The following is a 14385-nucleotide window of genomic DNA, read 5'->3' on the forward strand; positions in this document are numbered from 1 at the left end:
TGCTATGGCATCCTCAACTTCCTGTCAACTCTCCAGCCCTCACACAGCATCCTCACACCTGCAAGAAGCAGGACTGCCACTGTGGCACTTCTCCACGGGGTAAGCTCTGCTTTATACCTTGCATGACCAAGGTGTCATGGTCCAACATTAGAGAAGCACTTCTAATATTCTGATATAGCTTTGGGCTTAGGGTTCACAGTCTCCCTTCTACCCAGAGCCATCTTCTGCCTTCCATGTGCAGTGGACGGCAGATGTGTAAGAAGTTTCACCAACCAACAGCCAGCAGCCAGCTACTGCTTGTGTATGTGTTTGCACACAGTATGAACTGTCCATGCTATCTATGCCATTTTCCCCCTTCATTGCCTTTCTGCACAGATTCATTGTTATAATATAAAAGCCTTCTCTGCCACCGTCAGATCAGTCTCCCTTTATCTCCAGTTCCACAACTTCTTCTCCTTTCAAAACTTTGTATAAATAACAACTCTTTTCTCCTTTTGTGGCATACATCTATGTTTGTTTAATCCCCTCTTCTTTGTGCCTTCCTGCATAATTGCATTTTTCAGCTTCGTAGAGTATTTTTCAATATAGATAGCATAAAAATTGCTATCTAAAATGAAATAGCATTGTATCACAGTCTACACTTCTTTCCCAGTAAAATACACTATTTGGACTGACTCAAGCTGCAATGTGTATGCAGGTAAAGAAAATTCTGAATTATTCAACACTTAAAAACACTGAAAAATCATTTACTTGTTACAAGCCATAAGATTTATGTTTTATGTCTCCCAATCAATAGCTAGTGTGTCCACACATAGCTGATTTATCCATATTGAAAATATAATTATAAGTCTAGTTTGCTCTGAACCACGGAGTCCTTTTGTAACAAGATTATTTAAATACAAATGGGGTTGGAAAATTGGTTTTAAATGGCTAATCTGTCTTGTCTTCAACTCCAGCTGCAGAATTTACTAACATCATAAACACAGGCTGAGTGAAAACTTAAGAGGTTTTCTGATTCTCCTCGCGATCTGTCTATGCAGCACTCATTAATGGTGAAGTTGATGGGAGCTGTATGCATGCCATGAGAGGAGGATAATAAGCCTTGTAATCTCTATAAAGAGAAAGGGATTTTTACTAGTGATATGTCATATATGCTGGAGTGCAAGCATCTGTCTTATCAGCAGCCCAGTAAAGAATTTATGCACCCCAGTCTCAGAGGCACTGAAGGACACCTATGACATATGGGTGGACAAAACCTATACCCATGTGACTGGAAACTACTCAGAAGCACCACTTGCAATACAGACCCTCAGACATTTGTAAAGACGTGATTTGGAAAAATTTGATTTGGGCAGAGGTCCTTGGGGATTATAAAAGGCACTCCTGCCTTCTTGCTGTCTCCATCGAGTGTGGCCAATGGTCCATGACATGCAGTGGAGAAAGGCTGGGCCAGTGCCTCCTCCTTCAAGAGACGCTGCAGTTCTCCCAACTTGGAATACACCGTAACTTTCTCTCTGGGTCATACAAGTGGACTGGAAGAAAAATACAGATCATATCTGACTTGAGTTGAGCAGAGATTAAGGATTTCTGTGAGTTTTACTTTAACAGACACAGTGGAAAAGACATTCAAGACCCTGTTTTCCTTTGCTGGAAATGCAAACAAATTAAAACAAAGTGAAACCTCAAATTTCTACTTGAAATCCAGGTAGTTCCTACACCCTTCTTTTCAGCAACTCAGTATATTGTTACTCTGTCAAGTGTTTCTCCACATAGCTACACTGCCTTCAGAAAACAGACAAAATTATCAGACTATCTTATACTGATACATAATCTCCCCTTTCAACAGCTAAAAGTGAATGATAAATTGTCACCAATGAGCAACTGGTGTGAGACATTCACTAGTATCCATACAGCAAAGCATAGCTTCCAGCTAGCTTTACTAAAGTAGAAGATACAACAGTGAACCTGACAGGCCCAGTGCACATTGATACTTTATACTGACCCATCTGAGCTACGAGTCAGTGTTGACCACCTCTAAAGTTAGGAACAGCACAGATTTTTGAAACAAAAAAAGCAATAAAGTAGGTAAACTTTTAGCCCGCTTAGCTATACACAAAAATTTAAAAAGGAAAATTTGAAAAGTTCAAAGTCCTGAGGGACATACAGAGTACAAATATCCTGTCCTAAGGAAAGAGAAAAAGGTTTCAAAATTAAAGCCTGCAGGGAGGATGTGTTTCCCACCTGAGATTTCTGAAGTGGCAAATTTTCCACAATAACCTAGATTTTAACCCCTCCACTCCCTGTAGATGAAAGGTAACCTGGTAATTTGCCACCTTGCCCAGACATATGAAACTACTAACTTAAATCTTGCTTTGACAGACCACCACACCCACCCAAAAAGCAGAAAGCGATTAATGTGCTAGGTTTAGCTGTTAATTTTTTTCAGAGCAGTTGGTATAGGACTGTGTTTTGGAGTTTTGCAGGAAACAGACTTGGTAATTTAGGGATGTTTTCATTATTGCTAAGCAAAAAATATCACTGAACTAAAACCAGCGAAGATACAGATTCCTAAGTCTGAAACTACCAAACGTGTGATAGATTGGTACAGTGTACACAGTGTCACTGATTGTGACAGTGGAGGCTACCCTGGGGTGCTGCTTTCCTAACCCTGTGAAATGGTCCACTCCACTGCCTTGCCTTAAGTGAAGGGCAATGGTTCTTTCCTAGAGGTGTGCAATGTAGAACTTCCCTTACAGCTATTCAACAGCCAGATGTTTAGGACAAGCACCATGTTGTTCTTGTCCTCATTTCATCCAAGGGTCTGGAAAAACCTCCAACATTCAGCTGGACAGCACACTTCTATGTTTCTTCTTAGTTTGAAAAAAGCATACAGAAAAGATAACTGCCAATAAAACAGAAGCACTCCAAAATTTGAGATTATAATTCTATACATGCTTCTGAAAGCCTCTTTGGCTTCCTTCATTGTGCTCTGAATGGTTCTCTAGATCTAATTTAATTCAGTGAAGCAAGTCCAAAAGTGTCAGGGAAAAAAAAAAAAGCAAATCAACTTTCTCTTTAGTTAGAATAAAAATTAAACAGAAGGAATTCTTGATCTTCATTAATTCCATGGGCAGGCATACAAGCTCCTAAGTGTTAATGAGACTTGCCAGTTTAGATGGACTGAAGTGTCTAGTGAAAAGTCAAATGAGCCCACTTTGGATTTTCATTATCAGATATTTCCACCAGTAAAGTTTGGAAATGCAACCTAACAAACCCTTCAAGCCCCCTGGGAACATGGAGCAAATGGTTCATCTGGACTGGAATTAAGTTACTGGCTTGCATGGTCAGAGTGAAACTAATGTGAGGGGAAAATTATCCAAATCCTTTCTCAGAGTTACCTTTTCCACATACAAATTCTATTTAATTTTTCCCCATTTATATAGAAAATTAACCCTTGTAGCCTATGGTGTTTTCCATTAGAAATATGTACAAAAATTACCTCGCCAGAGAGCAAGCTTCCAGATCTGCTGAAGCTTTAGAACTCATGTCAGGATCTGCCTTGAATCAACTTCATGGCTGATCACTCTAGTAAAACAAAAGAGTTCAAGATGGTCCTAAATGCTAATTTACCATTACATGCCTGCTAGGCTTGTTCTTACTCTCGTGTGCAATATTAGGTGTCAGATCAGAAACTCATAAATTGGATCCTTGGGACATGAAGATTTGCTATAGTAAATTCTATATGTTGCCTTTTCAAGTTTCCTTTTAAGAAAAAAGAAATTACAAAAGAAAATAAAAGTACAAGGGCTTCCAGAAAGGACTGAAAAGTTTGACATGTAATAAAAAATTAATTTATCTTAATATGAATTTTTACCAAGCCACATAGTATTTTCAGGCAAAGAAGCACTTAACTGACACTAAATCTGTAAAAATATCTCAGTTATGGATTTCTGATTCCCAAGGGTGGAAGTAAAGAGGCAGATTAAATGATTACTATGTTCAGTCCAAAATGAAATTCCACTTGTTTAAAATATATTAAAGAAAGTGTAAGTATCTGGAGCAAAGACAGCCTAACAAAACATTTTAAATGATAGGTGAAGCACTTGACAACTTTATGACTATCTTAGGGCCAAAGTTGCCTTTTTAAAGGAAGAAGGATTTCCACAATCCCTAAATCAAACCATGATAAACCAAGGACAGTGACAATAGAATGGATTTTAAAACCTCAGAAGTTAATCTCCCTATGCATGCATCCCCACAGCCTGCAACATGCTCAGGGAAAAATTAAGCAGCCCTTCTCATGTCTTCCTACTGCACCACAGCTCTCATCATTCGCAGCCACTTTGTTCTGGAAGCAAAATCTGCTTTTGTGACATAGCATTTAACCGAAGTGTAAAACAAAGAAAAAACACAAGTCTACTTGGTCACTCTTCACATTATGCCTTTTATTTTCATGAAGAATCTGTTTCTTTTACCACCACATACTGCCATGCCACCAGGGCTGTATCTCAGAACCACAGAACGTAGCACAGAAAGGATGCTACCATTTTTTACTGGCTCACTAACAATTGCCATGTTCCACACAAAAGGAAGACTTGTAAACTTTTCCATCCACACCTGTGGAGGCACTGCTACCCCATGCACTCCTACCAACAGCAGCTGGCATGGCTACACACTGAACTCGTGACACAGCAAGTATCAAGTCTGCATTAAAATACTAGGCAAACCTTGAGCACTTTTAGTGTATATGCTAAATCATCCCTCAACTCATCCAGCTGAGGAGCAATTTACCACCCGTCTCCCCCAGCATGAGCTTTGTTGTTCTGGCCAAACATGTATAAGACATAGAATTAATTTCCATATTTCCTGGAGAAAGCACACAGGTGATTAGCCCCATTTACCCTGTTGTGCCTGAATCAAAGCCAACCAGGCACAGAAGCATGTAGGTCATTTTGAGTGCCCTGAGCATCCTCCTAGTCTGAAAAACAATGTAGTCCTGAGGGCCTAAACTTGTATTACACAGTCAGTCAGTGACATAACCCATTTACATCAAAACACTCTGTGAAGTCACTCGGGTCGGCTCTCTCACTACTGCAGCACTCCACTGATGTGACTCTGAAGCTGTTTCTCCACATGCCAAAACGAGCCTGAACCAGAAAGGTCGGGGGCCAAAGGCATTCACAATTCAGACATACCCAGATGGTGTCATCTTGTCTGTACTGTTTCCAGTTGCGTCCAGTGTCGCTGAACATCAGCGTGTAACTGGTTACCCAGTCTGAGCTCCCGTACCGGCCCTGCGTAGCGACCGCAACAATCTCCACTCTGTCCCCAAGGTCAACCTGCAGCCACTGCTGCTCATTTGACTCCAGAGGGGACCAGCCACCAGCTCCTGGAAGAGATTAGATGAAAAGAATTTAGATGACAATGACAGCAAAAGAAATTATGTAGAACCACGTAATTATTTCAACTCATCACAGAGGACTCTACTTCTTGAACGTGTGACTGTTCATATTTTTTGTATTAGGAAATATGCTACATGAGATGTGCTTCCTTCAGGTTTTCTCCTTTATCTTATATTTCATAAGGAATTTCAAATTTCTAATAAATTTTAAGGAAATTTATTCTTTTGCAGCTGGACAAACATCAGTGAGGTTGGCACATCCTCTATCACAAAAAAAATAAAATCATATCTATTCCCTCGTAGCAATTTTGGGAATGCAGATTGTAACTTCCAGTTTGCTTTTTTGCTATGTTTTGAAAGAAATGCAAAAATGTTAGCTATCCTTATTTAAGCCCTACTAAGTATTTGAAAGAATGGTTTAACTACAGCTTGTAAACGCATTTCAGATAATTTGTTGTAAAGCTGGAGACCATTTGATTCAACAACTAAAAGTGCCTTCACACTGGAAAGTGGTCTCTCTTACCTGAGTTTGTAATTCATGTTTGTCCTTTAAAAGTAAAGATATATGTTATTTCTTAAATTCTTTTAGAGGTTAAACAGGCCTGCAGTAACACCAAGTCAATGAAGCAGAACTGAAATGACTGCTTGCGTTTTACCACTTTGCTCACTATGGGAGCTTATGGTTAAAAGGCAAATCATTCCAGACTGGAATATATTATTTTATGTTCTCTTGAATTCTTTTACACCCGTAAATTATAGGCTATGTTTATTTTGCTTTAGCTTGTTTCTACTTACAGACATTTATTCTCCGTATACACCCAGTGTTCACTTCAGGCTTACAAATAAGCGAGCAGTGCAGCTGTGAAGAACACAGAAGCCATCGACAAAGTATCCAAGGCAGCAAATTCTGAAGCTGCCTCTGCAACCCATCTTCTTTTTGTTTTGTCATCATTAATGAAGTTTACAAAAGCACTTACATGTGACTACAGTGAACACAAGCACATTGGGAAGAAAAGGGGGAAATACAGAGCTGGTAGTAAAGGACTAACAATTCCTTGTATAAACTACAGGAATGATTGCAAATAAGCATTCCAAACAAAATGCATCTCTAAACTTTGGTTATAAATACCTGGATTTATCTTAATATTTTAATCTTATTAACCGATCTGTCTCAAAGTTTGCTCCTTGAAGAGTTCATTGAAGTGAACAGAGTTGAAATATTAATAAATGTGGTTTCCAACAAAGAACACAATTTCAATAACTTTGCACTTTAAAAAATGTCTTTGTTCTCCTAGAATGCATTGTACTTTCCTACTCACAACTGAAATTTCTTTGTCTAAGAACAAATGTTAGAATTTTCATTATTTACAATACATTAATATAAGATTTATCCTAATTCCTGAAACAGAAGCATATCTATTCCACAGCTCAAACTGAGTATCGTGCCTGCTCCCCCGGATGACTCAGTCTTCATTCCTCTACAAGAACTCTCCAGGGAAAATAGTTTGCAACCAAACCAATGCATATTGTTTGTTAGTGCTATGATTTATCTTACCCTTTTCAATCACAATAGAAGTTGTCATCATTGTGATTATTTTACCTGCCTTAAATAGAATACTCTCTCCCATGAGCATGTCATGAAAGACCTAATGAGAACATTAGGAACTTCATCACTCAATATTTCTCTGCCTACTTCATAGTTCTTTTAACTCTAAACCTAAATATAGCTTATATAAGACTATAATACTTCCTGTTAAAAGTCCTAATAATGTTTCTTCTCCAACCACCTTTTTTCTTTTTTTTTTTTTTGAAGTGTCATATAAAGAATACTTCTGTCTGCTTTTAAGACACAAAATTTGTAGCTATATTCAAAGGCAACAAATTGCAGATTTTTCCTACACCAAATTGTGAATAATGTACATACAATCCAAAGGCAAAATTCCTTTGGCTTGTAATATCCAAAATCTGAAATAGACTCTGAAAACAATAGTTGCTGCTTTTTTTACAGTTTTATTCCAGGAACTGAACCAATATAAAAATTTGGTTCAAAAGTTGTTATAACAAAGCTGTTTCCTTCAAGGCTTCAAAGAGCCTATCCTAGATGTTTTCATAAATATTAAAAGAAATCTGGGCATTTTCATCTTTCCTTTATTGTCTTTTATAACAAAAACAGCAAAAACTGGATTGAGAAAAATACTTATAATAAATAACTTATTTGATGAGTTTCCCATTTAAAAAAAATAAAAAGCTTTGCTTTCTCTGTTCGTGTTTATACATAAATTTTTAAGCCAAGCTTATTAGCACAGGTGCTTTCCAGTAGGATATCAAATATCATAACTAAATACCTACTCTATGTACTTTATGCTCTGTCCCTTTTGCTGCAAGTGGTAGGAATGTGATATGCTTTCCACAAAAGTGTTTGGCTTTACTATGCACTGCTATTTTCCAGTTTGAGCACAGCACCCTAGGCTTATAATTTCGAAGTCAAACAAATGATACACACTGAATGGAAATTTGGGAGATCTGGGGTGAGCTTGAGCTCTAAAATCACAGATTACATGGTTTCCCTGAACTGCATATCTCTTTACATGAGCAGATTTATCTGCTGGAAATGTCACTCTTTAGATGTAAGCACTGCACGACACAGCACTGACACCTGCTTGTAGCATCACCTCTCCAGAGCTGGTCTTGCAAGAGAGGTATCAGTTACAGACCATGTCTTTATAGAAGAGTAGCTGCTTCATATATCTTTTCCAATGGAGAAAAAAGCCCATTGTATTTTCCTCTCCCAAGCCTTCCATCATTACCATTTCCACAGATGGACAGTAATTCTACTGTTGTAAGAATGGCAGCTAAAATCCCTGCAACAGCAGAGCTGCATTGGCTGCATGACTGAGGGCAGAACTAAAGCTTTTCCCACTGGGCCTCTCTCACTTCTGCTAATAAAGCAAACATGTAGCTTCTGCTTGCTTTTGTTGTTATCCCAAATCCTCACCAAATACAGCTGTGAGTGCAAAAAATCAATAAATATATTTTCTTCCATGTTTGCTCTGCTACACAGAGCAGGTGGCATAAAGGATACTGGATACTGCCACAATCTGTCTCTCCACATTTCTTTTATGCACATCATTCCTTATAGTGTTTAAATACCCCATCCCATACTTTTTCCAATAAGTAGCAAAAAAGCACATCCAAAGCATAGCAACTATTTGCAACCATTTTCTCCTCAACCCACTAGTGAAGTTTGTCCTGGGGATCGTTTGCCAGTGCAGACCCAAGACAAAGGACAAGAAAGCTCTAACAGGTAAAAACACGGGCTATTGGAGACACTATTTACAGGACACCAACCCCTTTGAACAGATACAAGCATAGCCCTGACATCCTTTTCCTGCAGTTGGGCACAAGGAAATTGAAGAGAACCATACAACTTTTAATAAGTGTGGCATAAACACAAACCAGACAAAATTTGGCTTTGATTATGCCCACCAGATCTAAACATTTGTTTTAGGTAATCCAGAAAGTACTAATGTATGAAGATGTCACACTACCTCTCACATGAAAACAAGAGAGACAGGATGCTCAATAAAGTCCATGTTTGACATTTTACAACATGTCTGAGGGACATAAAATTTTTCCTTCTGCCCATCAGATTCCCACTTGCATTGACAGGATTCTGAACACTGTGCTACACCACCATTCCTCACAGTTCACACATTTCACATTTTCTATGGATCATTTCAAAGGAGACATTCAACATGGTATGGAGAAAATGTCCCAGTGAAGAAACAGTACCACAGGAATCTGATATATTGCTCATATTCTCCATGGCAACAAATCAAAATGCTGGAAATATAAGGAGAGCAAAGATCTGATGGTTTCTCAGTTGGAGACCCACATGATTCCAAGAAATATGATCAAATACTTTTCTTTCTTTTTCAGGCTATTTGTACATTTTGTCATAGTTGTTTCAAAAATTGCATTTAAGCCCAGTGTTACACAGTCAGTGCTTCTTGCTGTTCCCCAGGGCTGCTCAGGATGCCCATGCTTATTTGTAGTTCATTAATACAAAGCAAAAGGAATTATTATTTCCACCCTACAGTGCCTTGCAAACAGCTCAACTGGCTTTAAATTGCACTTAAATCTCCTGAACTTCCTGCTGTAACTAAGTGCTTCCCTGGTGCAGAATTTTACTTTAATGCCCAGATCAAACACTTCCTGGCCACAAAACAAATTCTTTTTAACATTATATATGTTTTATGTTCGCATACATAATTGCTTATACTGACTATTCAGGTTAAGAGCTAATAAGAACTTAAAAATCTTTGGTGATACAGTGCTATTATAGCAATTTTCTTATTATTTTTTATTATTTATTTACTGTAAGCAAAAAAGTTGATAAATCCCTCTCATGGATAAATAATATATTTCATAACTTAGAATCACATTTATCAGAATTATATTAGCTGCTTTACTGTTACAAGTACAGATTTATCAGCGTTTTAATTTAGCACTTTCAGTTGTTCACACTAAGCTTTACTCAGGGGTAGTTTGTGTGTTTGTTTTTTAAACAGCACATTCCACTACCACAGGCCTTTTTTAAACAACAACCTTTTAGTTACTGTTATCTTTTTTACTGAATTAACTTGATGAATTATAACTTTCTATTGATAAAGGTCTGGGTTGAGTTTTATAATTTCATCTTCACTTGTTGCATTCATATTTACATTAACAAACATATTGATCTGGCTTTCTATCTGGAGGCATTGTTCCTTGCAGCACTGTCTTATCAATTGCAATGCTAAACCAACTCATCAAAACACTCCAACACTATCAGAAAGCCATAGCCCAGTCCATGTTAGTGAATGTTATTTCTTGTAAAGGTATCTACTGTTTGCGTTCAAGCGACAGTCAAAGAAAGTTTCTTCAGCCACCATCTAATACTGCTTGCTGCTCCAACCCAAGATGAAAAACTGTGCTGGTTCTAGAACAAGTGACTTAGTCTTCTTCAAGTAGCTGGTATCGGGCTTTTCCTTGGGACTGTGCTGGAAACAGTGTTGATTAGACAGAGATACTGTTGTTATTGCTGAGTTTTGTTTTGTTACTGCTGTGCTTACACATAGGCCAAGGCCTTTTCTGCTCCTCACCCCAACCCACCAGTGAGGATGCTGGGGCAGGCAGAAGAAGTTGTGAGGGGACACAGCTGGGATATCTGACCCCAGCTGACCACAGGAATATCCCTTCCCATATGGCATCATATATTTCCCATATAAAGTTGGGGGGAAAAGGAGGAAGGAGAGAATGTTCTTAGTGATGGTGTTTGTCTTCCCAAGTCACCATTACATGTGATGGAGCCCGGCTGTCCTGGAAATGACTGAACACCTGCCTGCCCATGGGAAGCGGTAAATGAATTCCTTGTTTTGTTTTGCTTGTACATAAGGCTTTTGCTTTACTTTTTAAAATGTCTTTGTCTCAATGCACAACTTTTATAACTTTTACTCTTCTGATTCTTTTCCCCATCCCACCAGGGGGGAGTGAGTGAGTGAGTGGCTGTGTGGAGCTGAGTTTCTGGGGTTGAGCCATGACACGTGCCCCACGTGGGTCTCAAAGGGTTTGAGATAATTACAGATTTGATTGGAATGTGCTAGATGGAATTTATAGCTGTTACTGCTGTTTAGCTATTAATCAGCAGGCTTCTATGTTTGCCATGGGGCTTGCTTCCCTTACTGTTTATTAGAGTCTAGTGCTCATTAGTAGCTATTTTCTGCTTTCGCTGCTTGCTGTACTGTTTATCATCCAACTCTGCTGTGCCTGGGAACATTTTGATAACAGCAATGGCCATGTGCCTGGGCTGGCAAATGGCCAGGGCATTGCTGTGCTCCTGTGCTACTCTACTGGACAGGCTGGAACTCCGGTGTGAACTCCAGTTGAAGGGGCTGTGACCTGTAGATGAGTCCACATGGCAAAAGGACACCTCGAAGTATCTGTGGCTGTGGATTAGACCATGCCAGAGCAGGTACATCTCAAAGTGCCTGTGGCCATTGTTACCTCTGTACAGAGCTGGTGCAACTTTGGAAGGGATTGTGGCCCCAGAATAAGTCCACACTAGAGAAAATACACCTTGAAGCATCTATGGCTATGCATGAGGTCACGCTGAAGTATGTCAAAGCACATGGCCATGGCCAAGCCTCTGACAGAGCAGGTACATGCCTGAAGAGACTGCAGCCGTGGGTAAGGCAGGAGCAAGTTTACTTCTGAAAGGACTGTGGGTAAGGCCACACTGGAGTGAGTGGCTATGTGGGGTTACATTGTTTTTGGGGGTTAAGCCACAACACGTAGCCACGTGAACTCTGCTGCCACTACATCTGCACATTCCTACAAAAGTCCATGTAACAAAAGAATTAAGCAAGGTAGAATTTAGCTTCTAGGTCCCTGAGTTGGCTTCAGCTCCTCAGTTACCATGTAAACCTTCAAAACATGAAATAAACGTTGCTGAAACAACTCCCTTAGGGCTTGGTTTCAATACTCTGTCTTCCTGTTCCCTTGATTAGTGCTAAAGGACAACATGCAATACCAAATGTCTAAAAAACTACAAAACCTTACCCCTCACTACATGACAAAACTACTGTATGGCAGCTAAATACAACCTAGTTCAATTTCTGACATTAAATTGAAATCATTGTCATAATTTCAGATATTATTAATATCACTTTAAAATACAGTACAATCAGAAATAATATTGACTTTTAATCTCTTCCTTATTTCTGCAGATAAAATTAGTCTTTAGAGTCATTTGCACAATCTCATAAGCATATCTATTCACCATCCCGGCCAGCAGCTGGAGACAAAGACAGGGAAAATTCAAACATCATGCTCAGTGTTTACAACTTTCTTCTATCGAGCAACTACCATATGTCTTTTTACTTGCTGAAAAACTCTAGTTCAAGAGTATATATATGATATAATAACTCCCATCTAACACTTCTCTAATGACCTAGCAACTCCTTTTTATTACTGATAAGCATATAAGAGAGAGTGCTTCACTGTCTTTCTATAGATTTATCAAATAGTGTTTGATTAAAACAGACACTTTGTAGATGTTTAAGAAGGAAAATTTTCATTTATTTTCAATTAAATTCTTTTTTTCTAGGAGTATACTTTCTAATGATTCTTAAATTTAAAATCACATGACATATGATAATACAGGTCTTTCAACCTTTAGAGGCTCTAACTTGGGAATAAAATGGGAGCCAATAACCCAAATTTGCAGTGGGATGTCAAATGATGCCCTAGATACTGCCAATTTCTCTTTTCTGGTACCAGGTTTCATCCTAATAGTTCCTCCTTGTGTGTGAACTCATTATCTGGGCCTCAAACATTGTTCATTGCAAATGTCTGCAAAGTTTTTATCACATTCACTATTTTTACAGTTGTGTCATCATTGAATTCCACTGGAACTTTATATCTAGTCACTACTACCTTTGACACCTACATTTTAGAGTAGGGCCTCTAAACTAACGACCTTCAGGCTCTTAAAATTATGGAAACTCATCAAAAGCAGAAAGATTATCTGAACTTCCTTAAGGATGTCTCTAAAAGAGAAGTAGAGAGCTTTGAATTTAATAGAAGCTTTCTATAATAAAGGAAGAAATAGCTCCTACATAGCTCACTCTCAGAAGCATAAATTAATAGCTCTATTCAATTTGTCTCTTAATGCACTGCACACATACAACATAAAAAGTAACTCTTTGCAAATGTGCTTAAAAAGAATAGTTTAGGCATTTCATACTGCAACCTTACCATCTCGCCTGTTGAGCTTTGCAAAGCTGGGACTGTGGGAACTGGAGAGCTCAGAGGAACTGGTAAGGGCTGTTGAAGGTAAGGGAGATACCAACGCATCATCACAATTATCTAAAAAAAAAGCAAAAAATAAAACATAGAGGTCATTGTACGAGTAACACACATGTCAACTTGTGCTATCTCCAAGTGGTGTTTGTTTCTGCTTAGTAAACAGAGACTGGAGTCAGAGCACAGTTGTGCTTGAGTTCCTGTGAGACTGAAATTTACCCTCCAGAATGACTGTCTGGTAGGACAGCAACTGAGTGAGAGCTGTTCTTAAGACACTGAATACTTCAGAAGCTGAAAAATACTTTCCTTTCAATGAATGAAATTTCATAGTCTACGCTGTAGTTAGAGGGTAATTGCAAAAGCCACTGGAAAAGTTCAGCAATGCCCTGGCAGACTTTAGAGGACAACCCAGGTGGTGTGTTCAGTAAAGTTTTTCCACAGAACAGGTATGTAATGTAGGAGTTAGAACTTCACTATTTCTGTGTAGAAGTGACACACAGGGACATGCCACCTGGCCTTTTGCAACATGTAAAAGTGTGTCCCGCGCTTCACAAGAGTCACATGCTGCACTATGATCACAAAACCCGAACATTTCCTTCATTTCTTCCCCAAGCTCACACACAGATGCACAGCCAAATTAGTCTTGTTCACTCACATGAGTAGCTTCTATGTCTCTCCCCTCTTTCTTTTACATCTACATGAGGACAGATGGGCTAGACTAACACTCAAGTTGAATTTTTGATCCCATAATATTTGAATAAAGATGGAATTAAGTAGAGTAAGTTTGCTCATTACAATGCTGTCACACACTCAAGAACATAATGTGGGGTTTCAGTAGGTAATAATAATAATAAATCCCTCTCATTTTTAATTGAATCTCCCATAGAGCAAACATGGATCTAATTACTGGAAAAATCCTGCAGGTAGGCACAATCTCAGGCCACTATAGTGTTCTCTCACTCAGAGTGCAAATATGCAACTTGCAAGGATTGGGAAAGCAGGGGAATGGAGAAAGGGAAGAGAAATAATCCATTCATGATACTTCAGGGCTACAAAAGACCAAGAATAAAAGCAAAACTTGCTTTATGGTTATGACAACAAATTTAGAATTTCTTAAACTGGGCGATACCTTTTCCATA

At 38.7% G+C, this 14385-nt stretch overlaps 1 protein-coding gene across 1 annotated transcript in view; it reads right to left on the bottom strand.

Moving 5' to 3' along the window:
* The window catches only part of CNTNAP5 (contactin associated protein like 5), a 292078-nt gene that overhangs the window by 206629 nt on the left and 71064 nt on the right, over positions 1–14385 (bottom strand). The window contains exons 2-3 of the mRNA XM_027678926.1: positions 13199–13309; positions 5196–5389 (exon numbers count right to left, since the gene is read on the bottom strand). Of these exons, the coding sequence (XP_027534727.1) occupies positions 5196–5389; positions 13199–13309 (305 nt within the window). The remainder of the gene's footprint in view (positions 1–5195; positions 5390–13198; positions 13310–14385) is intronic.

The sequence above is a fragment of the Neopelma chrysocephalum genome, unplaced genomic scaffold, assembly GCF_003984885.1.
Source record: "Neopelma chrysocephalum unplaced genomic scaffold, ASM398488v2 Primary Assembly neopelma1_44, whole genome shotgun sequence".
NCBI lineage: Eukaryota > Metazoa > Chordata > Aves > Passeriformes > Pipridae > Neopelma > Neopelma chrysocephalum.